The 27,126-nt window shown below is 43.7% G+C and overlaps 1 protein-coding gene across 16 annotated transcripts in view; it reads left to right on the forward strand.

Annotated features, from left to right (window-relative positions):
* Nucleotides 1–5,254: 5,254 nt before the first annotated feature.
* NPRL3 (NPR3 like, GATOR1 complex subunit) overlaps nt 5,255–27,126 on the forward strand; it is a 47,097-nt gene continuing 25,225 nt past the window's right edge. For 7 of the 16 annotated variants that reach the window (XR_007510336.1, XR_007510337.1, XR_007510338.1 and 4 more), the window contains exons 1-7: nt 5,255–5,413; nt 6,831–6,900; nt 12,258–12,296; nt 15,931–16,060; nt 19,402–19,476; nt 22,457–22,610; nt 23,439–23,520. Coding sequence is in view for 13 of the 16 variants with exons in the window: in XM_049835421.1 (XP_049691378.1) it covers nt 5,296–5,413; nt 6,831–6,900; nt 12,258–12,296; nt 15,931–16,060; nt 19,402–19,476; nt 22,457–22,610; nt 23,439–23,520 (668 nt within the window). In the remaining 3 variants the exon portion in view is untranslated. Of the gene's footprint in view, nt 5,414–6,830; nt 6,901–10,375; nt 10,456–12,257; nt 12,297–15,930; nt 16,061–17,778; nt 17,877–19,401; nt 19,477–22,456; nt 22,611–23,438; nt 23,521–27,126 lie in introns of those variants that run through there. The other 9 variants (XM_049835426.1, XM_049835427.1, XM_049835435.1 and 6 more) reach the window with 8 other exon arrangements.

Here is a 27,126-nt window from a genome sequence, read left to right on the forward strand (position 1 = left end):
GGACAGGCTGGGAGATGTGCAGTATAGTTCAGAGGGAGAGTGAGACTCTGATTTTGTGGGAATCAGTGGAGATTTTGCCATTTGCTTCAGCACTGCCAGGACTTCACTTCGCCAGCCTCTTGCAAAGAACTAGGGATGCACTCTGCAATTGATGTTGCTTATAACAGCAGCAGTAGTAATGATTCCTATGGATACAGGGAGAGGGAGCTTATGAAATTGAGTAGGGTCCTAGAAAAAAGCATGTGTGTGTGAGAAAGCCCAGTCAGACATTTTTATCACTAAATGCCTCATACTGCATGTCTTTGACTTCTAGCTGTGTGATCTTACTGTTAATTATCCCTCGTACCGTAAAATAGCCCTCAGCACCACAGCCAGTGCTGGCGTGTGCTGTGCTACATGCTGGACACGCACGGGAAACCCTGGTCCCACGACAGATGGCTTGTAGCTTCGGGCATGGACACACTTGATGGGTGAAGGACCAAACGAGCAAAGGGAAGACCAGCACAAGTCTGTAATCACAGATAAGTGGGCAAAGTGTCAAATAAATACCCTACTGGAAATGGTTGCTGCTGAACCTCAGGGAATGAATATCCTGCCAGCACATGAAGCAGAGGTAAATCTCTCTGCCACCCTGATAAATTACAGCAGCTGTACACACCACTGAGTGCTGGCAGCCCTGCATGGAAAGGTGGCTGGTACAGTCAGAGAGGTCAGATAGTGTTCTGTGCCCAAATAGCCTTGCGCACTTGTGCTGAGAAGGTTGATATGTATAAGCCAGATTCCTCAGCAAGACATGTCTGCGTTTCACAGCAATGCTACCAACTGCTACAGAGGATGCTCCCCAGACATGGTTGTCCTGCTAAAAGGAAAGTCCTTCTAGGGCTCTAATGATACTTGGGTCATGCGTGCATTGGAGCATGTCCAGCGTACAGTTATCTGTGCCAAAGTAGCTGTGCCAGTGCAATCACACCACCCAAGCCTACTAAATGTCACGCAGGAGCATGCAGCACACTTGGAGGCTCTCTTGGGAGCCATGGTGCGGCTGTGCCATGCTGCCGGGCAGGGGAACCTGACTGCCAGCAGGTGTTGGGTTTGGCATGGAGCTAGGTTCGCCTGTGTGCTGTGCTTACGGTGAGGGTTTCTTCGGTGCCTTCACATGGGGATCCTCTCCGGGCAGACTCTATAGCCCTTAGGAGTTGATACATTCACTACAAATTGACCCCACTCTCCTGGGGCTGTGGCTCTGCCGCCACAACCTGGGGTCAGGTGGGAATGAACCGGTGGTGATAGAGAAGCAGTAGGGATGGGGTCACACAGCGGCTGCTGTATCCTCTGGTGTCCCCAATGTCCTGGTGGCTGCAGCGGCACTTGCAGAAAGGCTCTGACCTACCCGTTGTGCTTTGCACTGGGCTCTGAATTTAAGCCTCTCTGCGTGTGATGTGTCAGTTGAAGCAGGAGAAACCTTGGGCTTTCCCAAAGGGCAGGCACAAAGCACTTGATGCTTCTTTCTCTTTGTCTGCAAGCCTGGCTGGGTTCAATGATCTTGTATTATCATCCCCTCTGTGGAGGCCAGCACCTTATCTGGGATTTAATTTAAGATTGTGTTCAACACCACAGCTCCCTCCTCAGCCCTCTGGCCCACTGGCTGGGTGGCTGGGTAATTTGCTTCTCTCTGTACCTCATTTTAACAGGCAATACAAGAGGGGACTCACCTGAGACCCAGTGAGGACAATCACTTTACCATAAGGAGTATTATCAGAGTGCTCTTTGTATATCCTCCCTTTGATAAATGTCATACATGTCCACTGAAAACCTGGAGCTAACTCTGGCTACACAAATGTGGTGCAGCGCAGTCTCCAATTAGAAGTGCCTCTGATGGCATGGGCAGCAGTCCTTCAGTCAGGGCACAGGGCAACACAATATTCAGTTTATACAGCTGTTGTGGTTTAACCCCAGCCAGCAACTAAGCACCACGCAGCTGCTTGCTCACTCCCCCCCACCCAGTGGGATGGGGGAGAGAATTGGGAAAAAAAAGAGTAAAACTCATGGGTTGAGATAAGAACAGTTTAATAGGACAGAAAGGAAGAAAATAATAATCATCATAATAAAATGACAATAATAATAATAACAACAATAAAAGAATTGGAATATACAAAACAAGTGATGCACAATGCAATTGCTCACCACTCGCTGACTGATGCCCAGTTAGTTCCTGAGCAGTGATCCACACCCCGGCCAACTCCCCCCCAGTTTATATACTGGGCATGATGTCACACGGTATGGAATACCCCTTTGGCCAGTTTGGGTCAGCTGCCCTGGCTGTGTCCCTTCCCAACTCCTTGTGCCCCTCCAGCCTTCTCGCTGGCTGGGCATGAGAAGCTGAAAAATCCTTGACTTAGTAGAAACACTACTTAGCAACCACTGAAAACATCAGTGTGTTATCAACATTCTTCTCACACTGAATTCAAAATGTAACACTATACCAGCTACTAGAAAGAAAATTGACTCTATCCCAGCTGAAACCAGGACAACAGCTTGAATGGATGGAGGTACCAAGGGAGGCTGTATTCATCATCCCTTGCTAATAGGCATTTCAAAACCCTGCAGTTTTCCCCTAGAAAAATTACTTTGAAAATAAAGATGCTGTTGTTAAATATACATTCATATAATGTTTTAGTCTCCTCCCCAAAGTGCTGCCTCTTACATTGCCTGCTGCATGGCTGTGCTCCAAGCTCTCCACAGTGAGAGTGCTTTTAATCAGAGGTTACTCAATCAACGCACAAGGGAAGCAACTGTGACCCAGAAATACCCAGGGATAAGGCAGAGACCATCAGGACTCCTTCCTATTTTGCTGCCTGTTTAACCTGAATATTGATTCTCCATGACTGTAGGATTAAGGTCTGTGTAGACACGATGATCAGGGTGATGCTCGCACAGGAGGGTTTGTCATGGCTGAAATCTTTATGGAATTTGAATTCATTTTCGGAGAGTTGCTCTTGCACTATCACAAAAGCCAGAGCAGCCAAAAGATGACAGTGGTTTGCTAGAAGGAGCTCATCACTTGCCCAGGATCAGGGCTGCGCTGAGGACAGTTGCAGGAACTCCTCAGGAACGTGCCTGGTGGGAGAAGCGTGGTCCTCGGCCACGTCCCACCACGTGACATGGAGAGTGACTGTCTCTGTCCTTGCATGGACCCCTCAGCCAAGTTCTTCCATCCCAGTGCTTCAGCTGCCCACAGGGTAGTGAGACGTGGAGGTCCTGGCCTCAGCAACGCAAGCAGTCGGACAATATGATTGCTGGTGTTCCTCTGTCACAGGACTGATACTGAAGCTATGTCCTCTGGGAAACTCCACCAGACCTGCTTCCTTTCTTGCCGCTGCTTCTCTTAATTATGATTCATAGACCATAGCAGAATGTCCACCCTTGGGCAGATGATGCATCTTTGTCATAAAGCTGTGAAATGTCACCAAAGGTGATTTTTAATATTAATGTAGGTATTTTTGAATCCTGTTCCAAAGGCAGACTGCCACAGTTTCTCATTTTAAATGGCAGAAGTGAGCGACAGGCCTGTTTGCTCGATACAAAAGTGGGATTATAATTTCTGTCAGCCCTGACTGTAAATCCAGTGACTGACTGAATGGCACTTCTGTGAGATCAGGGATAACTTCTCCCATGGGCCTGTATTCTCCACGGGGACTGCTTCCCCCTCAAGGGGAATACCTGTGGATAAGGTGGCACATACCTCTGCTCTAACTCTGAAAAATTTGGGGCGTATGAAGTTTTGGAAATTTTAAAAGTGGAATCTAAATCCTGGCTTTATTCTTTAATTTCCTACCAGTGCTCAAAGGACTTGCAATGTTTTCCTTTAATGAAAGTACAGCCTCCAAGAGCTGGAAATGACAAAATATGTCTGTAATTTATTATTTAAGAAAGTAAAATTATGCTTCGAAGCAGACATTTTAACGTAGCTGCCCAGCACTGGTGCACGAGGAATGCTCTGCCGTGATAATACGACTGCTCTTTAATCACCCTTAGACAACTCGCTCCCCTCAGCGACACCTTCTCTTGCTTCAATTGTTATCGCTGGCCTTGTGGAGAATGGCCCTGCAGATTACACCCGCGCTGCGTGTGCTCATCTCCCTCTTCAGCCACCCACCTCTGCCCCATGTCCCTGGGGGGAATTGCAGAGCAAAATCCAGAGTGGGGATATCTCAGAGTGTTCCAATATCTAAATAATGTAATCAAATACAGAAGAATTTGCACGCAAAACCCAGGATATCCTCTAATATAATTGCTGATAATTTCTGACGTCGGTTAAACACAAAATAAGATGAAGGCAGCAAGACAGCTGCCAGGGGAAGTAACATTACCCTTGGTACTCTAGAGGCAGGAGTAAATTTACAGAACCACAAGGCAGGTTGTACCAGTGCTGTAGAGCGCCCCGAGATCATGCGATGAACGTGAGAAACGGGATCACGGGAGCCTTTCTGCGAGGACGGGGAGCCAAGGGCTCTGACTTGCGCAACCTGCCTCCCGCGGGCACCCTGGAACAGCTAACCCGCCAGGGAGCGACGAGCCCTCACTGTTGTTTGCCAACGGCTTTTAGCAAAGTTCTGGAGATGTTAATGACCCAACTGGCTGAAAGGCTACGGATGACCCAAAGAGGCCGACGGGAAGAAATGTCAATAGGCAGCCCAGGCCTCCGGCAGCCCCTGCACGAAGGCTGCAGGGCTGGAGCCGTGGCCAGAGGCCTGGGTGCAGGGCTGAACTGCGGGCAATGGGCCGAACTGGGGGCGCTGGGCTGTACTGGGGGCGCTGGGCCGAGCCGGAAGGTGCTGGTTGTAGGCACATGAAGCACTGGAATAATCTGGGAGTCCGTGGAACGGGGAGTGGTGCCCATGGAGAGTACTAGTCTGGACTGGGGACACTGGGCTGACCGAGGGGAGTGCTGGGGGGCTGTGCGTGCGAGGCGCTGGTCTGAACTGGGGGCACTGGGCTGTACCGGGTGACGGGGCTGTGAGGGGTGCGAGGTGCTGGTCTGAACCGGGCCGTGAGGCGCTGGGGGCCGGTTGCGCTCCGCCCGCAGCACTGCAGGCCCCGAGCCACCGGCCCGCAGCGGCCCCGGCCCCGGCCCCGACTCCGGCTCCAGCGGCTCCGGCGGCTCCGGCAGCCCCGGCAGCCCCGCCCCGCCGGCAGCCGGGAGCCGCGGGCCGGGCCCGGGTAGCGGGGCGGAAGCGGAAGCCGGCGGCACCGGGCGGCCTTCCTGCGGGCCCGGCCGGGCCGCGCCGCGCCGGCATGGGCGAGAGCACCAGCCCCATCAGCGTTATCCTGGTGAGCTCGGGCAGCCGCGGCAACAAGCTGCTCTTCCGCTTCCCCTTCCAGCGCGGCGCCGAGCACCCCGCCGCACAGGCCAGTAAGTGCGCGACGCCGCGGGGTTCGGCCCGGCCTGCGGCTGCCCCGCGCCCCCAGGAGCCTCCGCCGGGGGCCTGCCGCCGCCCGTGGGGGCCTGGTATCCCGCACACCCCACACACCCCCCCTGTGGTGGTCTCCCCCCGCCCCCCCCAGCCTCATAGTCTCTGTGGGGGCCCGGCACCCCTCACACACACACACATCCCTCGTACCCCCAGGTGCCCTGGCACCCCTCACACACACGCCCACCTCATGCCCCACATTAATCGAACCATGTTAGCACCAGGTGTTATTATTGACTTGGTGCCTTGTTGCTGTTCCTGGACCAGCTGAAGCTGTGTGGGTTTTAAGAGCTGTAGGGCGAGGAGGAGGCAGGGTGAGAAGTGAAGGCACTGATCTGGGAGAGGGGATTCAGAAAACACTAAGTGAGCTTTAACTGATAATGGGTAGGAACTAAGAGACTTTAGTCCCTTGTGTTGAATAATGGGGTGGGGGAGGTTTCATTTCTTTTGGAAGGTAGGAACATGTACCATTCAGGTGCCCGCTGGCTGCTGTGGAGCCAGTGTTGGTTGTACCTCTCTCTTGCTCTGAGATTCCTGATCGGGGATGGTGTCTGGGGCCAGGCTCAGACCTGCCCGCAGCCAGGAGTCTGCGGGGGCCAGAGGCAGGATGGCTGCACCCGCGGTGCTGCGGTCAGGGTCAGCGTCCCACCTGGCCTCGGCAGTGGGTGAGTCTTGGGGCGTGGGCCTAAAGGTGCTGCAGAGTGATGAAGCTATTCGACTTGGGTTGCTTGCTAACTGCCGTGTGTCACGAGAAGTTTGACGCCCCTGTTTAGGTTGTGAGTCACTTTTTACCAGGAGAGAATTGTCTTAAAACCCATTTTTGGTTTTATAAGTAAAATCTGAGAATGTGGGGGTTTTTTTGGCTGGCTGCTTCCATCCCGCCCCCCTCCTGCTTTTTGTTGGTAAAGGATTTTGATACCTGTGACTGCAGGAGGGGCTTCTGGAGCATTATCATTGTCCCGAAACCTGAGCAATAATGAGGGAAATGCACTGGTCAGAATTTTATTTTCCACACTCTCTCTCTAACTGCAAACTGTTACCTGGCACTTGAGAGAAATATTGTTTCTGTGAATTTTTTTGCTTTTGCCTCTTTAACCCCTGAAGATATAAACCTCTTTATCCTATTTTTGATGTGGTTTTGAGTGAGAATAGAAAAAACAAGATCTGGTGCTTCTACCTAAAAAGGAAGGAACCATCTGCTTTTAATATTACTTTTTTTAGATCTCTCTTATGAACAATATTAAAAAGGGCACAGACAAATATTCTCTTAATGCACAAGAATTCTCTTAATACACTTCTTTTAATGAGCACTTTAAGAAGGTTGTTCCATGAAAAAGCTGTCTTTATTCTTTGTTTCAGATAAACCAAGGAGTCGATATGCTGTGAATAGCTCTGGTGACACCACAGAAGATCAAGATGGGGACTCCAGGTAGGGTAAAACGTTTCTCCTTGCCTAAGAGTTCGAAACAGAGGAGAGGTGGCCTGTTGCTCTCTTGCCTGCTGGTTCAGCAGACAAATTCTCTCAAACTGTATAGAAGATGACCTGCCAAAAAATGCTTTAATGACAAGTTATGAGCAAATTAGTGCTAAGTAATAAGGAATTTCTCATGAGGGAATGCTACTGAATCTATTGTTATCTAGGCAAGGTGTAGGTCAGGTATTTTGTGCTCATTAGAAAGGCAGTATTACTCTTTCAAAGCTAGGAGCATTAATACTTTGGCAAAATTCCACTTTTCTTTAACTGCCTACATCTAACTGGATATATTATTCAGTTGCCTCAAATTCTTCCCTAGCTCGTGTAAGTGTCGTATGGAATTGCTGTGCACTAATGAATAACTAATTTTGTTTCTCCAGATACAGCTGCCCTTGTGTCTGTGGAGTGAAATAGTAGCTCAAAAGGATACTGAGACTTAAAGATAGTTTTTTCAATTACAGCAAATCAGTGGGTAACAAACGCACTGAAAATAGTCAGTGTGTTCAGCATGCATGTGCATATGAATGGACCCTCTAATTAGTTTTTGTAGATTTGAAATCTGCTGCATGGTTCTAAATTTATCACTATCAGATGTGAGACAAATCTGGGAAAGAAAAAGGTTTTTTGTCTGTTGGCCCGTAGTTCAGTTGCAGTTCTTCTTTGTGATATGTGTTTTAATCTCAAATATTAATAAAATAGGGTAGTTGCTGCTCTTCTCTCATAAAAAAGTAGAAAAGAAGTGCTTGTCACTTGCCCCCAAAAAAGAAATTTAGATCTCAACCTTGCAAAATGTAAGCTTGTTCTTAACTTTGACTGAGAATGGTTTAGCTGAAATTAAAATCACCCATGACAGTAAACTTCATCAAATTCATATGTTTTTCTAGGACTGGGATCTTATGAAAACACATTTTGCTTGAGGTCTCGTATCTCTTGCCTTTTCTGGTATCTTTGAAACCTTCAAATGCAGCCTTCTGTCGTGTCACCAGTGAGCACAGTATGGTACAGGGCACAACTCCAGTGGGAGCAAGCTGTGCTTTTGTAAGTTTGGTAATTGGTGAATGGCGTTTCAGACTGTGCTGTTGATGGCAGCTAGTATACACATTAGGAAGGTTCAGTGCACATGTTTGCTGGTTATCTCGGGGATTTTGTTGGTTGCTGTTCAAAACCCTGGCTCTAGTATTTCACTAGATAGATTAAGATGGTATTGGAATGGTACCAGCTTTTGTCTGATACTGATTCTTGTTGCCTCTGCCATTCTGGCCAGTTGGACAAAGCACTTAATGCGGAGCTGCATTCGTTGGATGTTGCCTGTGGTGCTGAATTAGTGTCATGCAGTATGTGGCTACTACAGTGATGCAGGAGAAGCTTTTATCATTTCAAATTATGGTCAGATGAGAAAACTGCTAGTATTTGCCTGAAACTGGTTTTAAGTAGGTTGAATGTGCTGGCATGTAACCTGCATTAAACAAAGATTTAGATTATTTCATTGTGGTGTCCAGAACACTGGGCTTGAAAGTTAGTGCTTAATCTCCTGGTCAGATATTTGTTATTAAGATTTTAGTGTTTAAAAGAATTTATGATCTCTCAGCTGAACTCACTAAGTGCAAAATATCACAGTTCTGAAGCACTGAATGAAAGAATATTAAGACAAAAATCCCCCTCTGCAGTGATCATCTTCAGAAGAAAGAAGTTGTCATTTGTACAGTTTTGTATAATAGCAATACATACAAATTCATGCTGCAGTGTCCGCATCTGACTCTTACTAAGGTCAGTGTTTATAAACCTTATATCTGCTTAGATGAAATTGAGGTTTCAGCCAATGCAGGTCTGTTAGCAGGAAGTCCTTTAATATTATCTCCTGTGGATCTGTCTCTAGCTGCCATACAGATGAAGGGGAAATAGAAGAAGAGGGATGTTTATGTTGCTCTGAAAGTGTGGGCTCTGCTAGAGGCCAGATATCGAGGTCTAGCATGCTGCTTGTGCTGCTTACAGGGCTGGGCATCTGCATTCAGAAATTCAAAGTCTTTTTCAAAATTGCATTTGTTTCAAGTTTGTTTATTGGAAAGTTTTTTCCCAATGTAGTCAGTGTTGTAAGTCGACTGCATCCCATACAACTGAGGTAGCAGCTAAACTTATCCTTCTGTGATGGCAGCTAGTAGAAGAAATTGCTAATGCTCTTTATATACTAAGTACTGTTAATTTATATTAGGCAAGAGGAGGTTTGTTGGCGGAGTTAATATCTTTCACTGGACTTATCAATACAGGTGGAAGAAATATGCAAGTTATAGGTACACAGGCCCTTCTTCCACCACAAAGCAAAAAGGGATCTTCAAAACTGTGTACAACAGGTTGCTCAGACTTTTGATTTGTATCACACCGTTTTGGGAGTAACAGATGTTGGTGCCTGTGGAGCAGAAGATATTCTAAGGAGAGAGTGGAGGCAGAAAGGTGCAGATGTCTTGGGGAGAGCGAGATGCATATGGTTGGTAAACTAGGAAAGGAAGGAGTTTAACTATCACATACTGTAAAACCAGTATTGTCATTGAGCCCATGGGGGTTTTTTCCTCACCAATGTTACAAACTTTTTCTCCCGGGTTCCTGTTCAGAATGTATTTTCTATGTTCCCATTGAAGATCAGGCTGGAGAGACCAGGAATGGAGTGACTAGTTTTGAGAGAGCCATTCTCCCAGTAGCAGCTCTGTCCCTGTAAGTTTGTTCTTCTGCAGTGCAGTGGTACAGCAGTTCCCTTCCTGAAACACTCAGTTCAATAATCCATGGACAGATTTCATCAGTCCAGTCTGGTTTCTGGTGGTGATGACTTTCTGATTGGAGCTGTCTCTCATGAAAGTAATTCATTAAGTGGTTTCATATTATTTCTGGAAGGCTTCTTCAAAGAAGGGTTGGCAAAAAGATTCCTTTAAATCACTGCATATCAGTAGCATCTGTGGATGTTTTTGGTGGCACAAATTGAGGCTTTGGAGGGGGCAGAGTGCTAGGTTGAGTTGATAGTGTATGGCAAGTTTGATGTTGAAGGGTTGGGTCTTCCCATGTTTTCATGTTCAGTAGCAAAGGTTATTTCAGATTTATCTTGTTGCTGCACTAGTTCTTATGAGGGTTGGAGTCATCCTTTTTTATACTGGCTGTCTGTCTTCAATTTACTAACAATCTAGCACCAATTGTCTCCTAGATAAGGTTCACTGTTGCTTTTTTCCTAAGCTATTGGAACCCAGATTAGTTACTTTTTAGCTGACCTTTCCTGGAGCAGTTGAGGTGTATGTATTTCTTTATGGTCTCAGAAAGGGCAAAATTAGATCCATTTAGGTGCCTTGACTCTCCATTTCCATACAGCATATTTGTATGCATAATTGGATTTCTTCTAGCCTTCAGGCTCGAATTTCCTGGTCATTGTTATGCTTTTTGTTTTTTATAGACAATTGCAGCCTATTCATGATGATCCTACCTATGCGTTGCTGGTGTGCATTCGCTTGTATTAATTTCCGCTCAATGGAGGTGTGTGTTTGGGTCTTCAGAATATAGATTTTTCTTCCTTTTAAAAGCAAGTCAAGTAGCAAAAGTGGTTGAGGTGTGTTGATGGTGGCCATGCAACAAAAAGGTATTCAGAAGAATCTGTCCCTGTCAAAACAAATTGCTTGTCAAGTGTCTCTCTTTGTTGGCTTCTTCTCATCCTTTCATTATTTGCTCTCTTCACAAACATCCTTCAGTTTTTCAGTGCTTTTACCAGTAATACATACCCCTCACAGCTTATGGAGATGCCTACCAGTCTCTCTCTTACTCCCCCCCCACCCCGCCGCGATGTGAGGCACTTACTCTTTTGAAGCTGTAAGATAATGCTTTGTTAAATTGGTCTGAAATGTTTTTTGTAGTTTTTCTGAAGGTGGTATAGTCAGCAAGCAAAAATTCTAATGAAGATGCACGTATAGTAACATATGTTACACCAGACTTTGCATTTTTTAGTAGCATAACTAACTGAAGGAGGTTTAGCAAGTTTGACAGCATTGATGTCATTAATTGGCCAAACGCTTCTGTTATAAAAAAAGTCAAGTTACTGGCAAACAAGGACTTGAATGTCCCTTTCTAACAAACAGTAGTTCTCCTGTGATAACATTTCTGTATCCTCTGTCCCTCTTTCACTGGACTCCAGTGTTCTTCCTTGTATTTGTTCTGAAAGGCTTCCTTTCTGTAAGCCCGTGCTTTTCCATTCATCTATCCATCCATCCCTTTAAACACCCTTCCTGTAATATACCCCCTTTGTATAGTTTGTCATTTAGGATTGCTCTAGGTTCTCTATTCAACGTGACCAGTAGAAATCTGCTGTCTTTTGGATTAAATAATTGTTGGAGGTTTTCATTTTGTCTCCCCTTTCTAACGTGGACAGTATAAAGCTTTTATCAGATTCATTTTTCAATATATTTAGGAAATTTGCATCAGGAAATAAGTCCTTTTTTTCCTTGTTATTTGGAGAAAAAAAAAGCAGTTGACTTAAAATGAAAATAGGTGTTTGTTTCTCTGATATAAAAGCGAGTACAGCTGTTAACAGTGCCTCGCTCTGCCCACCTGTTGTAAAGAAGGTTTTCAGGTTCTTTGCATTGAAAACTGTTTCAGCCTACTCTTCCTAAATTCCTGCTTATTGTCTGGGGGAGACAGAGAATGACTTCATGCTTGTGCTGTGAGTCTGGCCAGACTTGTACCTGTTGTTTACATCCCTGGGGGGAGCAGCAGCGGCTCTGTGTGCAAGGCCCTTTACAGAATCCTGGCTGTGCATGCATCAATAAATGTTTGGCATCCTGTTTTTCTAAGTCTTGTGGGTATGGAAGCACCAGAACCAATTCTGAAGAGCTGTGGGTCATTTGGGGCAGCATGGAATGTTCCTTTGGTGAAAATGCTAGTAATAGTCTAGAAAAGAAACTGAAGTTTAGAATCTGCTCTAAATCAGCCTGCAACCTCTTCTATTTTCTCTTAAGGTAAGCATGAATTAAAAAGTATGTGAAGTGTAAATAAAGCTCCATAAATGCAATGTATTGTGGGAACACATTACAGCAGCCAGTGTTAGCAAGAGGACTAAAATGCCTTAGCCTGTTTTTTCTGTTGTTAATCTGAGCCTGCAATATATACCTGGAATTCACCTACCATTAACTTTTGACTCTTCTCAATAGTTATATTTCCTTTACAGGAGTTTAAACCTTAATAGTTCATCTAGTTTTTAATATTATCTTTTTATTTTGTGTACTTTCCTCGTTTATTTTCTTTTGTTGTGTTTTTGTTTTGTGTTTATGGCCATGTTCCCATTTCAGAGACCAATGTCCTCTAACTGATGAGCAATTGGTTTCGGGGTAAGATCAAACGTTCTAAACAATCACCTATGTCTAGAATGGCTTTCTTTTCTCACCATCCTTTTAATTGTGCTTTGTTTCTGGTTTCTGTATTACACCGAATGATGAGATAATTACATGCTAAATCACAATGTCTGTAGGAAACGTATTGCTGAAGGTTTACGCTAGGATAATTACAAAGGTCCTACTAACATTTCTGTGCTTCTGGTAAGGTATCCAGAATGCATGTGGTACTGTCCCTTCTGTGAATTCAGAAAATTGTGATCCTCCGAGAATGCAACAAGTATAGCCTTGGCATTGTAGTTATTCCAACAAGGAGCTTTAAAACAAATTGCTTTCTGATGAGCAATGACTTAAAAGGACAGATCAGTGAGTAAACTATTTAATCCCACAATAATTATGGAGAGCTCTTCAGAGACCTGGTTTTGAGCAGCCGCACTAGTTGCTTTTTCTGGTGCCCCACTAAGCTAAACTGGATGACTGCATTATACTCCCTTTTTGAACATGTGGAGGGAAAAGTGCTTATCTCTACCCAGGGCCCCAAAAGTATTAAACTGCATCTCTAGTCCCTGCTTAACATAAAGATGCTCACCTAGATACTCAGCTCCCTTTCTAAACTACTTCAAAGAATTCTGTATAAAAACCTTGCTTTGAATTCACGTGGCATATAAAAAGTTATTATCCATTCTTGGGGAAAAGATGAATTTGTGTTTTGATGTTCTTTCCCCTTCCTTTTCCATGTGCTAAAGCAATTGTTGTTTCAGCTGGGTTTCCAGAGGAGATGCTGGTGACAGCAGTTGATCTGCACTAGTGTGATTTGTATCGTACTGCTGGATTGTCTGCTGTTGCTGCTACATTGAGCTCGTGATAGGAGCGGTAGGATATTTTGGGCAAATCAAAGCTTTTGTCTTTTGTATTTAGTTTCTGCCTGCTGAATTCCTTAGTGCAGGAGAGGTTTGCTTTCCTCTGGAAATCACAATGCTCAGACTAATCTCATAAAAGAAGGGACTGTCACTGCCCAACTGCGAAACCTAATCTGCTTCTAACAAAGTCTTGGGCTCTGATAAGTCAATATTTTTAGGTCATCTTAGTATACCCCAGAGATTAGAAAATCAGTATTAAAATATTTAAAGTAAAAGTGTTATTTTCTAAGATGAGATGATGAATTGAAATGATGGGAATAATGTATCTGCTATCTCTCAATCTCCCTATCATCCTGAGGCCTAAGAAATGTATAATTATGTACACCACTGGGGGGGGGAACCCACAAACCAGCAAAACCAATAAATCTAGGCTGTCAGATGAGGAGAATGGGGCTGGAGTCCAGGTTACTCTTGGGAGAGCCTGCGGTCATACCAGGTGTCTGTACCCTTCAGGTAGCACCTGTGTAACCCATCACAGGGTTATCTATCCTGAGTGTGTCATCTGGCTGCAGTTGCAGTACTCTCCCAGAAAGAGAAGTCTCTGCTAGTAAGAAGATACGAAGGACTTTACAAAATCAACCTTTTAATCTCCTCCTCCCCACAGAGCCCCATACAAGGTAGGGCAGACAGAGGGCTGTTGGTGTCATGAGCTCTTCCGGGGAACTGCTGAACTGTTACATTCACTTATCTGTTAAAAGATCTGCTGGTGTAATTCCTTGTAAAAGTCAAATCTTAACGGTGGTGAAAGTCATCGTAATGATCAGTTTTCCAGCTCCCAAGGTATCCTTTGCCAAGGCTGGGAGAGGGAAGAATAACTAATTTCTTACCAGCAAGCAGGCATTTTCTAATTTACCCTCCTTCTCCCTTCACCCCCCAAAACGTATGCTGGTTTTGGATGTATTGCTATTATAGTCTTGTTGGCTCCATGATGAACCTATTAAAGAACACATCAGAACAGGGCAAAAAGAGAGGGAAGAGCTCACTGCTGTCATGGTGACGCTTTTTCTTATTTTGAATGTCATGTCCAGGGACTGTCAGTCCAGGTCCTCTTCGAGGACACTTTGCCCTTTCTTCACAAACTCCATGTGTTGTGCAGCCCAGTGCAGTGCCGTGGCTGAGGAGTGTGGTTCAGCGGCCCCCGGAATCTCTGGCTAGTCTCCCCATCTCTCTGCTTGCTGTTAGCTGTGTTTGGAGCAGAGCAGCCAGGGATTTGGAAGTTTGTACACAGCTGCTCCTTCCATAAGCCAAACATAAGCAGCATGCTGTGGTCAGGATCGCCTGTTTGTACAAACACCAGGGGCTTTGACAGTTTGTAAAACCCCTGTGTTGTCCTTCATCTTCAGTATATGTAGGTCTAATAAAAGAAATGCCCTGTGGGTCATATGCAGATGCATACACACAAAAGACCTGGCTGTGTGCATTTGTCTTAGTTTCTGTAGTACTCTATAACTCACTCGGGGTGAACCAGGAATATGGTACATTAATTCCTTCTCTGGGCATTGAGGTCTCGCTTGTGGCCAAGAGATAAGGTGAGTGCAGCACACACCCATGCCTGCCCTTTTCTCTGAGTGATACTACGTTATCTGGGATACCTGCCTGGTGCAGGGGGATGGTCTGACAGGGACATCCATCCCTAAATGTAAATAAAGAAAAATGAAATTACGTTTTCATTCTTAAAAAACTGGTCTCATCAGAAACTGGTTTGAAGTTCATTTGGTTAAATGAGAGCCTCCAAGAAATAAGATGAAGATTGAACTTGCTAATATCAAACCTTGCACTGCCCCTGTTCTAGAACAACAGTTTCCCTCCAGCAGCTAACTGAGGTCCTCTTCCCTGTGGATTTGAGCTCCATTGTCTTAGGGGACACCCTGAAGAAAACAAGTGTTTGTAGAGACCACACCAATGTTGCAACGCCATTGGAAAGAGCAGTTGCCGAATTCCTTCCTTGTCACACTGGATTCTTACCTGTTTTTGCAGCCATAGCTGTCTTTTACAGGGCAGACTCCTCATAGATACTTGCCCTCCTGTCCTGCAGCCACCACCGATCCAGACCAATCCAGTAACACCACGGTTGGTGTTGCAAAGGGCCTGCCCTGTCATGAATTTGTCCCAGTTTGGTTTATGAAATGAGAAAGCCCAAGTGAGGCCAGGTAGCTCTCAGAAGGGTGCCAGTGGTCTGTTGACCACAGGTTGAGATCTGTTCAAGTGAGTAACTTCGATTTGGGAAAGGAAGGACAAGCGTTGGTTGTATCTTTCTTCTTATTGAATCAGCTCTTTCTTTCCTTCCCCTCTGCTGTACTGGGTGGCTTAAAGACCTCTGTTGTGCTTGAGTGATAGGCTGTGTCGATATGTAGTTGCTTAGTAAGTTCATTAACCTGCAGCTAAATCCAGGCAATGGCTAACTTGAGCTGTTTTTATATTTAAGCAAACTGCATCTAATCTTTCCAGTGTATTTTGCTGAGCATGTAATTAAATAAGCATGACCCCGCAGTCTTTGTCGTGAATGCTTCCTGTTTTATAATTGTAATGATCTGAGAGATGTAATTAAGGGGTTCTTAATTTTACATAATTGGTGGTACTCCAGGTACAGCAATTTAGATACAACTTACAATAATTTAAAAAATTATGAGTTAAATATATCTGTATTTGGAGGAATATTCTGGGGGTATGCTTTCTGAAAATTGTAATAACTTCTGTTTCTGCTCTTCAAGGTTTTCAGATGTCATCCTGGCAACAATTTTGGCTACCAAGTCAGATATGTGTGGCAAAAAGTTTGAACTGAAGATTGATAATGTTCGCTTTGTTGGCCATCCCACGTTGCTTCAGCATGCCCTTGGGCAGGTATGGCATGAGGTCCACTCTGGGGACCTGCCTTCTTTACAAACTACCTGGCTTAGTTAGGAAACTTAGAATTCGGAATGTGCGTGTTGGCTTTTGATCCTGTTTTTACTTCCTGATGTTCAAAGCTGTCTTTTAGTTACTTCCAGATTAATATAGTGAGTGGCAAACTGCGGGAGCTGTGTCAGTGATTCACAGAAACCCTGTTCTGGTTACTGTAGAATAGCAGTGTGGGTAAAGAGAAGTAATACTAAGCAGTCCAGCTCAAAAAGCTGTTTCTCACTATGTTAGTTTACTGGAAGTTAGCTTTTTAGCACCTCTAATTAGTATGGCAGTTAAAAAAAACCCAAAAACCAAACACCCAAAACCTTCACAAATGCTAGAAGCCACGTCAGCCTTTCTGGCTTTTAACTCTTACTGGTGCTGAAAATGATTCACAAGACTTGGTTGGAATAGGTAGGATGTTGAAAGAGGTCAAAAATTTTCTTGTGGACAAAGTCAGGCTGCTGCTTGCATTGAGACCTTGCTCCGTGGCCTGTGTTTTAGCTGCTTGGAATGAAAGCAGTTGCCAGCTAGGCTATGGAAAAGGCCCTGCATAAATCTAGGAAAGAATTTACATGCTTCTATGTGCAAAATATTCCCTGTCCCATTCCTTCTTCTTGATAGACTGTAAGAATAAACTAGGCTTTGGTAATTTCTGAATCCAACACTTCTCTGTCACTGAACTGCTTTGGTCTCATTTTTCATAAAATTTACTAAGTTGTTCATGTTTTCAGGAAAAAAAAAATCTTCTTGCCAATTCTATCATCCTTTCTATCTATAATTAGAGGTGCAAACAGATTGTTGGCAACTGCTGCTTGATATTTAGAGGACCTGGCTGCTTTAATCCAAGTGAGGAGCTGGCCTCAAGTATAAAAAGATGCTAGTGTTCCACTTTTGAAACTCAGTCATGAATCTACAAGAAATGTGATGGAGGATTGGCAAGGCTCAGCCTTCAAATGTTTAAGCTGCTTTGGACGACAGAATTCAAGTGTCTGCAAGCTGTGCAAGTGCATCGCCAGGCCCAGACAAGGCAAGTGATGAATCAGGCCCAGGGTCCGTACAGGAACCCCAGCCAGGAGCAAGAGGAGGTGGGACCAGAGACAGGGCTGGAGGACAAGGCTGCCATGTACTTAATCAAGGGTCCATCCAGGAGACAAGCTACATAAAATGTAGGTCCAAGGTCCATCCAGGAGACAGGGCTGGAGACAGGCACACTTACAGGCCCTGGGCTGAGCTTAAATGGGGCTCCTGGGTCATGGGCTAGGGGGTGTGTGTGTGGGGACCCAGTTGGGACTGGTCGGGGCCATTAAGACCTTTTCCTGCCCTCAGGGCCCTGACAGCAGTGGCCTGTTCTCTCACAGTGTCAGATTCCTTTATTTTGCTAATCTCATCCAGAAGGCATAACTTCCTAAACGTGGTGTAAATGAGGTTAAAAATTTGTATTTGCATTTTTTCACCACGTATTATTATACGTTCTCTCAGCTTTCCAGTCAGTTTTATCCTAATTGCTTGAAATGTCTCTTCATTTTCAATTTGTCTAAATAAAATTGCATCTGGATAAATAAAGTTAGAAAGTGCTGTAAACACTTTTTTGTTACTTCTTGTAGGATCTTCTTTTTGGGTGTGTCTTATCACCCCAGTAGGCCCCCCAGAACTTTCTAGAGTCCAGAATCTTCTAGACATGGCAGTCATCTCTGCTAGTTAATTTGAATGTAAATCTGGGACCCTTTTGCAGTTAGGAGGAAGCTAGATGGATCTCCTTTTCCATGGAGCAAAGGCAATGAGTGGAGTAACCTGACAGTCTCTGGTTTGGGTTCCTTTGGAGTTGATAGTGCAATAAGTTAATCCACAGGACAGCTCAGCAAATTCTTACTCAGATGAGATACAGGAGTTACAAGAGCATGAATATTTAATCCTGTGTGCCAGACAGCCTTTTATGTAGTGATATTCTGAATTCTTCAAGCTCCTTCAGCATTTTTTGTTCCAGCTTAGTCTTTTCTTCTTTTTTTCTGGGCAAGAGGTGATATGAAATCTAGCCTGCGTCCCAATTGATGTTAATGGTGGTAGTTCCTTTGATTTTAAGGGACAGGATCAGTCCCTGCACTCAGAAATGCTTTTGAGTCTTTATTGAAGTTCACAAGACATCCAGTAACTCCAAAACAAATAAACACAGTAAATTGTCTTTACCACCCTCTCATCCCTGCCTTTCTGATAGAACTTCACTTACACTTTAAAAAAAACAAAAATATGTATCGCTTCTTTTAGTTACTATAATTTTTAAGACTACTGAGTGAAAGCACTCAGATTTCAGAGTTCACTGTTGAGCAGTTCATTGCTGATGCTTGGGACCTGTCAGGAAGGGAGGATGCAGCTCTGCTTTTGCCAGCTTCTCTGCATTTGCCCTGTCTCAGATGCTGCATTAGCTACGGGTACCCATATGTTGGGTAGAGACCGAATATTAGGTTAGCTGGGTGTTTGGCCTGGTGGGTTATAGCTGTTTTGGGATTGGATGGGTGTTCAGCACCGAGCTTCGGGGGTGATGGGAATGTCCTCTGGATTTTGTGCTCCATCTTGTGGCGACGCTTGCTCGATTCACTATTGTTAGTCTTGGATATGCAAATTCAACTTGCTTGTCTGGCTTCCACTGTTCCTTCCCACCAGAAAGCCTGTACCTGTGTTAGGGATGAAGCTCTCTGCTGCAGAAAGAATAGGGGGGGCTGGAGAATGTGTTTGGAATCCTGCAGGAAGGGAAAATCAAACCTTTTATTTTAGTGTTGCAGCTCCAGAGCATATTTTTTCTGATAAAAGCAATAGTTGATAACATGATGCAATCCAAATGGGGATTTTAGGAAAGGAAAGAATAGGTGTGGCCTGGGATGAGAAATCTATGGACTTCTCTGTAGTTAACAATATATATGAAAATTGTGCTAAGGAATTTAAACCTAGGGTCCCTAATGATGCTAAAATGCAATAGTAAAGACACCTAGTAAGACTGCTACTTAGCTGATGCTCATTTCTGTGGTCATGACCAAAATGCTTTGGTTTAAGTCTTCACAGCTTCTCAAAAAAGGCAGTGTTGTAGAGTAACTGTGACATTTTAATAAAAAAAAAAAATCATAGTTTTATTTCCTACAAGTCAAATTCCATGGTATAATTTGATTTGTCTGTGCTTTTTTCTCAGCAAGCTTGTTATTTGACTGAGTTAGGCTTCCCCCCCACCCCCCACCCCTTTTTTTTTTCCCCCTTTGTTACTCAATCCAACTGACACTAGCCTGTGGGATTTCTAAAAAAATATTTTTCAGGTATCCAAAACTGATCCCTCACCAAAGAGAGAGATGCCCACTATGATTCTCTTCAACGTGGTGTTTGCACTAAGGGTAAGGACTGTCTTCAATCCGTCTGACAGTGGGATGTGCTTCGGATGTATAAGAGAATGCAGTAGGCTCACGTTCAAGTAATCTCTTGTAAAACATTCAGTGCTTGATTTCATTGGGATATTTTAATTCGAAACAACAAACCTAAACAATGTAGAATATGACACTGACAAGTGGGAAAGTTTTTTCCAGCCTAGTGGAAAGCAAGTACTGTTGTTCCGTTCAGGACATTTCCTAGAGTTTTTTGTTTTAAATACCCAGAGTGTAAAGGCATGCAAGAAACCACTTTGCAAAATAGATATGAACCCAGTTGCAAGTCCTTTATGTGTCTTGTCTTCTGTTATGAGTGAGCTGGTAATCTGCTGTGATTTTTCTAGACCCTGCAATTGAGGCATGTTCAACTAAGCTGTGCAGGAAGGCAGCCTGGGTCTCGCTGTCCTGTGTGGCAGATGCTGCTCTCTGTACATGACTGCTCTACTCCTGCCCAGGATAGGACCAAATCCATACAGCTGCACTAGTGCGTTGCCGAGCCCTTGTGACTCCATGTAGCTTGGATCTTGGTGGTCAGTTCTGCTCCAGAAGCAGAGGCAGCAGGCAATGTGGACAGTGGTTCGTGCTTGGCCAGCCTTAAGAGTCAGGTCCCCACCATGGGCTTGGTCAACCCAGGCTTGCTCAGGGCAGAGTCATTCAGAAATGTCCTCTGGCTCAGAGCAGCACTGTTTTGAGCCCTTACTCATGCTGTGTGATACAGAGACATGCGCCTTTGCTCAGTGCTTTTAGGCTTTTTTTTATAATTAAATGGACAGTGTTTGAAAGCTGCCTCCTCTTAGCAATGAGATCATTGTAAAGGGAGAGTGCCAGGGAGCAACAGCTGTAGCATTCTAAATGAGAAGAAGGTACAAGTGAAGAATAAGTAGGTTTTGATCCTCAGCAAGAACCTGGAGCAAATAGATAGTTTTTACTTGGAGTTTTTTTCAAGCCTACTCTATTGACTAGATGTTGGCATCTGTGTTAAGGGATCCTGGCTTAGCTAATTAGGTGGTATAAAACCCTAGAAATTTCATTATGTTTGAGCATTGTTTGATTTCTGAGCTCTGGCTTTCTCTTCCCAGCCCACAGGTTGCATCTGCGGAGCCATCGTATTATTTTGTGGCATGTACATATGTGAAGAAACATTTTAAAAATCAAAGAGGGAGTTGGAATAGCTGTCTTTATGGAAGGGGTTGATTTTTGCCCAACTGGATGTAACATTATGATTTAAAAGCCTCCAGCTCCCTGCTTGTGAAATTACCTCTTCCCCCCCAGTTCCCCCTTTTAGCACTAGTACTTTTCTTACTGCTGGCTTTCCAGTGGTGACTAACATGGACATACATGGCCACAGTCTGGATGGCTTGTCCTCACTTGAAGAGCAAGGTTTCACACAAGACAATTATTCCAGCAATCAGTCTGAATCAAGCAAGAAATTGTTCACTGAGTTCTGCTGGGGATCCAGTGTTCTGGTGCTCTGAGACATTCTTAGGTCAGGAGATGCTGAATTTTCACTATGGGAATTGATTCTAGACTTCACACATTAAGAGATGTTCGCTTCAAGAATTTTGTTGTTTTGGTGTATTGGTAAGGCACCATGCTTTGGTTGTAGGTAAGTGTGTGTCGATGCACATGCAAACACAAACAGTCATGCATACTGAGTCATGTGGAAGCAGAAGTGTTGAAACCAATGCTCCTTCATTCAAAATATTGCAAGAGCTTGGTGAAGTGCAATGAAGACTATATCTAGCCCACGTTTTTCTAGAACCTTATTTCTAGTGGTTCTTCTAGGAAAACTTGCTTTTTTTTGTATTTTGGCACTGTGGTGATACTGATGTAATTGTGTGTGTAATGCAGCACTAAGTCATACTTGCCAAGTGAGACACTCTTAGTTCACTAAGAGCTCTCTTGACAGAGAGCTGTCAAGTTTCTAGAAAGTGCTGCACAAGAAGCAAGTGGAAATTTTTTCCTAGTGTGGTGTAGTGCACTGCAGGGGGTGGGTGGAGGCATTCTGAGATAAAGATGAGAGTCCATCTGTAGTGGGCAGACAGAGCAGGCAAAGTCCCAAATGCTATAATCAGCACTGGTCCTGCTGTGTTTAAGCTTCAGGGTTACCAACGTGTCATGACTCAGCAAGAACAGTAGAATCTAAAAATGATGACTCATGGTTTACTAGTTTACGTGCCAAGTTATCACTTGCTAGAACCGAAAATTCCTTTAAATGTCTTAACAAACATGAAGCAGCTGCTTACTCAGACTGGAGCCACTGACACACACCCCACACCCCCCCCCCTTGTCAGCTGTACTTATACAATAGATTTTCCCAGCACTTTTCTTTCTGGGACTTGCACAGATGCAGCCTTAGTAATAGGCCATATTTGTGAAATGTTGAGTGTAAATCCGAATTCATTCTGGTTTGGGGTCAAATTGTTGCTCGTGCGTTGGTAATTCTTACCTAGTTACTGTCTTGTCAGTATATTAAGACAAACATCAGTATAGCACCATGGAGTGAATGGGCTATGTTAAAAGCACTGCAGTCCTTATACTCCCAGTGAATTTAACGTGAGCATCATGATATTCTACCTTTTCAAATAGCTTGACACTTTCTTTTCTCACTTTGTGAAATTGAGTTCTTTGGTCTCTCTGCTAGCAGAAGGCCCGTTAACAACAGGGAAGAATAAACCAGATAGGCATATCATACTCCAGGTGCTGTGTTCCTTTGATGCGCATAGACAAGCTTAGAAATCTCTGAGTCTTCTCTTTACCTTTGGACCTCTCTGAGCTTCTGCTTTGTTGCTGCTGGAGAAAATTAATTTCTTTTGCCAGTTGCCAAAGAGGCTGACTTTTGATATCTACTGAAGATAATTATTTTGACTACTTATCCATCACTGTAGTAGTCCATATATGTGATTGTGGCTGAATAACCAACCCTGTTTCTTCTCTGTGTTGCCTGCAGGCCAATGCAGATCCATCTGTGATAAACTGCTTACACAACCTCTCCCGAAGAATTGCCATAGTCTTGCAGCACGAGGAACGCCGCTGTCAGTACCTGACCAGGGAGGCCAAGCTGATCTTAGCTATTCAGGATGAAGTGTCTGCCATGTCAGAAAGTGAGTGCTGAGCTTAGCTTTATGCAGGAGTATGTTTGTCCAGGAGCACTTTTTCAGAAAAGTGCTGATTGTACCTTCTTACTTCTTTTGTGGCTGGGATCAGTATGAACAAGTTTTGTTGCTCTTTAGCATTCTGACAGCTTTTGACTGCATTTTGCCTCATCCAAGATTACTAACCCTACGCAGAGATGTCAGCTTAGAAAAGTACCTTGTTTACTTTCTTTGCTAGCTGAGTTCAGTGTGATCACTGGAGAATGTGCACTGAACCATCACATTTAGATCTGCCTGTCAGGCTGAGATGGGAGAACTCATATGTAGCCTGCTTCACCCAACCTAGGGCAAGTTTCCCATGCTTTAATGCTGTGTGCTGAGTCACCAGACTTCTTGTGTGGAAACTTTACTCTTACATATTGTTACCGTGGCTAGCGAATAGTTACAGAGCATTTTTATAGACTGTACTTCAGAGCAATTTACTATAATAATACTCACTATTTAAGATGAACTCTATCTGACAGTGATGTATCATCTTGCTGCAAGCATTAAAAATTAAAACTAGCATGCATAAAAACAAAAACACTTAAAATTATCGCTTGTGAAATTAACAGTTTTGTGTGCTTAACTGAGTTGAGTTTTAGGAGAAGTTGGCAATAATTCACTATTATTATTTTAACACGTAACTTGAGTTATGTAAAAGCTTTGAAAGATAATTTAGATTTAAAAGATAGGGATTCTGTCCCTAAGATACTGGTCAGTACCTAGTGGGGGAAGAGAAAACTCTCTTTGCTTTGAAATCAGTTGTGCGCTTTCTTGTTTTGAAATTTTCCATAGCCACAGAAGGGCCACAGTCACCTTTTCATCATATCCTACCCAAGTGCAAACTGGCCAGAGATCTCAAAGAGACATATGACAGGTAAGTGGGATTTTCTTCCTAGCTCATAGTAGGCTGCTTCTCACTGAAACCTCTTGGCCTTTTTCCTTAGGGTATTATCCACCTCTTCATGCTGTTGACTCATTGGGATTTGGGTTTTAGACCAGGTGGAGCAATGTGAAGGCTAGCTGTCAGGCAAAATGTTTGCAGAACTGCTGTCCTAGTCATTAGCTTGGTCTCCCTTTGGATATGTTATGGTTCTTAAGTTGGTGATGTCTGTCAGCTTTAAGAATTATTATTTTATTCCTTAGCACAGAGTCACTAATGACAAGTGAATTGTAGAACTGAAAAGTGTCATAATATGAATATTGTATTGCTGAAGAAGTGCTCTAAACCTGCAGCTAAGAGAGAAATGCTGCATCTAGCACTGATGGCAAGTCAGATATGGCCCTGGCTTCATTTGGTTACACTGTGCATGTCTGGACAGTGAATTTGGATTAGGTGGTGAGACTTTCAGCAGCATGGAAAGTGTAACATGCTATTTCTTGACTGGATTAAAAGTTCTGGCAAGGATTTCAAAGGAGCGTGGAGTTAGTGTTGAATTTCAGCAGGAGCCGGCACCAGCCTCCTCCAGCGTACTTCTGCTCAGACAGCTTGTCCGTGCTGATTCTTCATACAGAGTAGACGCTTCCATTCAGGATATGCACTTGGTGAAAGCCCTCGACAAAGGAGCACAGAAGGTTTTGGTGGGGAGGAAGATGATGTGCCCCTTGATTAGGGTGTTTGTCAGGGCTTGGGAGAATTACTCTGGAGTTCCTTGATTGACTGTGGAGCACACTGTATGAAATTAGACAAACCCTTTAGCCTCCCTCGATTGTGGTTCCCCTTGTACAAAGGCAATAATCACAAAGCCCTGTAAGGTAAGGCACTGAGAGCCTAAATAATTTAATGATTGCAGAACACATTAGAAAACTAATAAGTTGTTCCTTGTTATGTTCCAGAGCTGTGAATTTCAGCTTGTTTGGAAGGAATGTTGCATATTGTTTGATACAACTCGCACAAAACCTGTACTAAAATTTAAAATAAGGCACTCTTTATGTAGCCTGTAATTCTAGTATTAAACTTCACCTACTACTTAGTTTTTTCTGTTTCTCTAGGGCTATGTATTTGTGACTGGGCAAACCCTGATCTTGTTTCCAAACATTTTAGTGACACAGTGACATCTTGTGGCATTTAGCTGTGACTGGAGGAACACATAGCCCAAGCTCATGGAGTGTGCTAATAAAACCCTTCAATGACAGAAGGAGGAATAGACTGACCATGGAGAAACACACATTGGTGCTGGCCCCCAGATGTAAAATAAAGCAGTGTCTCCCTCATTTAGACATTGTGAGTGTGGGAGAAGTGCAAATTATATTTTGATGCTTTGGCACGACATTGTCATAAGAAAATGTAAGAAATAAGGTATTGGTAGAAATATAAAATGTCTTTGCGTTTGATTGGAAAGCTCTATTTGAAGAGTAGTTAACAGTGTTGTTGGATGGCTGGCCCATAAGGTGGTATTCTGCAGTATTTTTGCATTAATGCTTCATACAAGAGAACAGGAAATATGCTTCTTACACCTGCAGTCAGATGAGTTGAGAGGGGCTGCAGCACCTTGCCAGGCAGGCATAGAATTAAAATTATTTTTTGGTAAGGTAGAAGAAATGGTCTGGAAATAAGATTTTTATTCTGCACTTCCAAGATGAAGAATGCCTGCGTGGCAACAGCTCTGGAGTGAAGTCTGTGTGGTCTTCTATGAAATGAGGGTTAGTCACAAGTGACATGGGGTTGCAGAAAAAGCAAATAGACAAGAATGCATAAAATAAAAGTCTTGTCTGTAAGATAGGAACCAATCCTGCTCAGGATTGTAAAGCCCATGCTGTAATGAATATTGTATCCACTTTTGGGCACCACATTTCAAGAAGGATTTGGGCTATCTAGAGAGTGTGGAGGAGTGAGAATGACCTAAGAGGAAAGATTTGGTGTGTTTATTTTAGAGGAGAAAAGACTGCTGGAGATGGTAAGTCTTCAAATGCATGCAGTGACAATGTGCTGTTTTAAGTTTACAGAGATTTCTGGCATAGCCTTTGGCATAGGGGAACAGCGTAGTAAAGTGGAGAGGGCACTTTGAATTGCAGATGGGAACCCAGCTTTCCATTTGAGATTCACTCAAGCCAGCATTTCCTAGTGTCTGCTGATTTCTGCAATTCCATTTGAAGGCCTCTTGAATTATCACAGTTGCTCTAGAGGTGCTGTCTAGCCCTTGGTTTCCTGTAGATGGTGCTGAGGTATTTCACGCAAGACCCAACATGTCCCTTAGCAAGTTGGTTTGTAGAAAACCACAAGTGTATAGATCTTTTTATAGTTCAAAATGTCCCTTGCATTTTGAATGAAACGCCTGTATTTTATAAGGCAGGAATCAATAGACAGGTCTTCTTGACTGTAATACTGCTGCTGCTATAGTAATGGAATATTATTAAACTGAAAGTTTAGAGGTAATTGACATCTAGTTCCTGAGACCTTTTTTGACTCTAATGGAGAAAACTATAATGTTTCTTTTTGATTAGTTAAAAAAAATAGATTTGAGAGTCTTCGTTCATCTTGTCACCAAACTCCAGCATTGGTGTGGAACAAAAAGCAGTGGCTTTAGGACCAAGAAAGTCCAGTTGCCAGTACCTCCAGCACTGACAAGTTTACCAGTGTTACAATGCGTGTCTCTTAAGCTAGTGTTCAATTTAGGGAATTAAGACAGCTTTCACGAAGTTTTATCTGCAACTGCAGGTAGTATGTTAGCTTGTTACTAGCTAACTGCCTGTCTGTTTTTAGCAAACTTCTCTTAGCTTTATACTGGAAAAAGAAGTGAAAGTATGGGGAGGTTTTGGGGGAGGATTGGATTGTTTGTTTCTTTTTAATACACAAAAAGCCTTTATATGTTTTTAGCCTAGTGGGATTTGAACTGACTGGTAGATCTAGGCTATCTCAGCAGCTCAGGGAGAAGTGGAATAATTATATGAGATTAAATGAATTATTAGATATGATTGTGTGGCTGTACTGTAAAATATAAACCAACTGCAGGTATTTGATCGAAGGACAGTCAATGTGCCCTTTACAAGGGAATGTGAAATTATTTCAAAGTTCTAAGTATTCACAACCTCTACCAAAAATAAACAAACTCCAAAACCTACAAGCTGACCTCCACCAACTAGAAAAAATATTATTAATTTCTGATATAAATAGGATAGACATAAAATGAGGTGTGTATATGTAAAAATTCATAAGTCTTTTATAAAATACGAGGTGGGATTGTCTTTTTTTTTTTTTTTTTGCCAATAGTTATGAAAAAGAAGGCTCCAGTTCTGTGGGATACTGGCCAACTTTTGGGTTCCCATTTTGGGGCAGTGGGTCACAGTGGCTGTTCAGGGCAGAGCAGAATAGAGCAAAAGAGCAGTCATATTCCCAAAATTGTTCCCCAGCTTCCTGCAGCTCTGGAACTGGTTTCTGTATATTCAACAGCCTTCAGCTGATCTCACTTCCCGGAATTAGTCGACAATCCTGCAAGCCAGAATAAATATTTCGCAACCACAGCATCCTCTGATAAGGAGGTCC

Source organism: Accipiter gentilis, chromosome 33, assembly GCF_929443795.1.
Source record: "Accipiter gentilis chromosome 33, bAccGen1.1, whole genome shotgun sequence".
Taxonomy (NCBI): Eukaryota; Metazoa; Chordata; class Aves; order Accipitriformes; family Accipitridae; genus Astur; species Astur gentilis.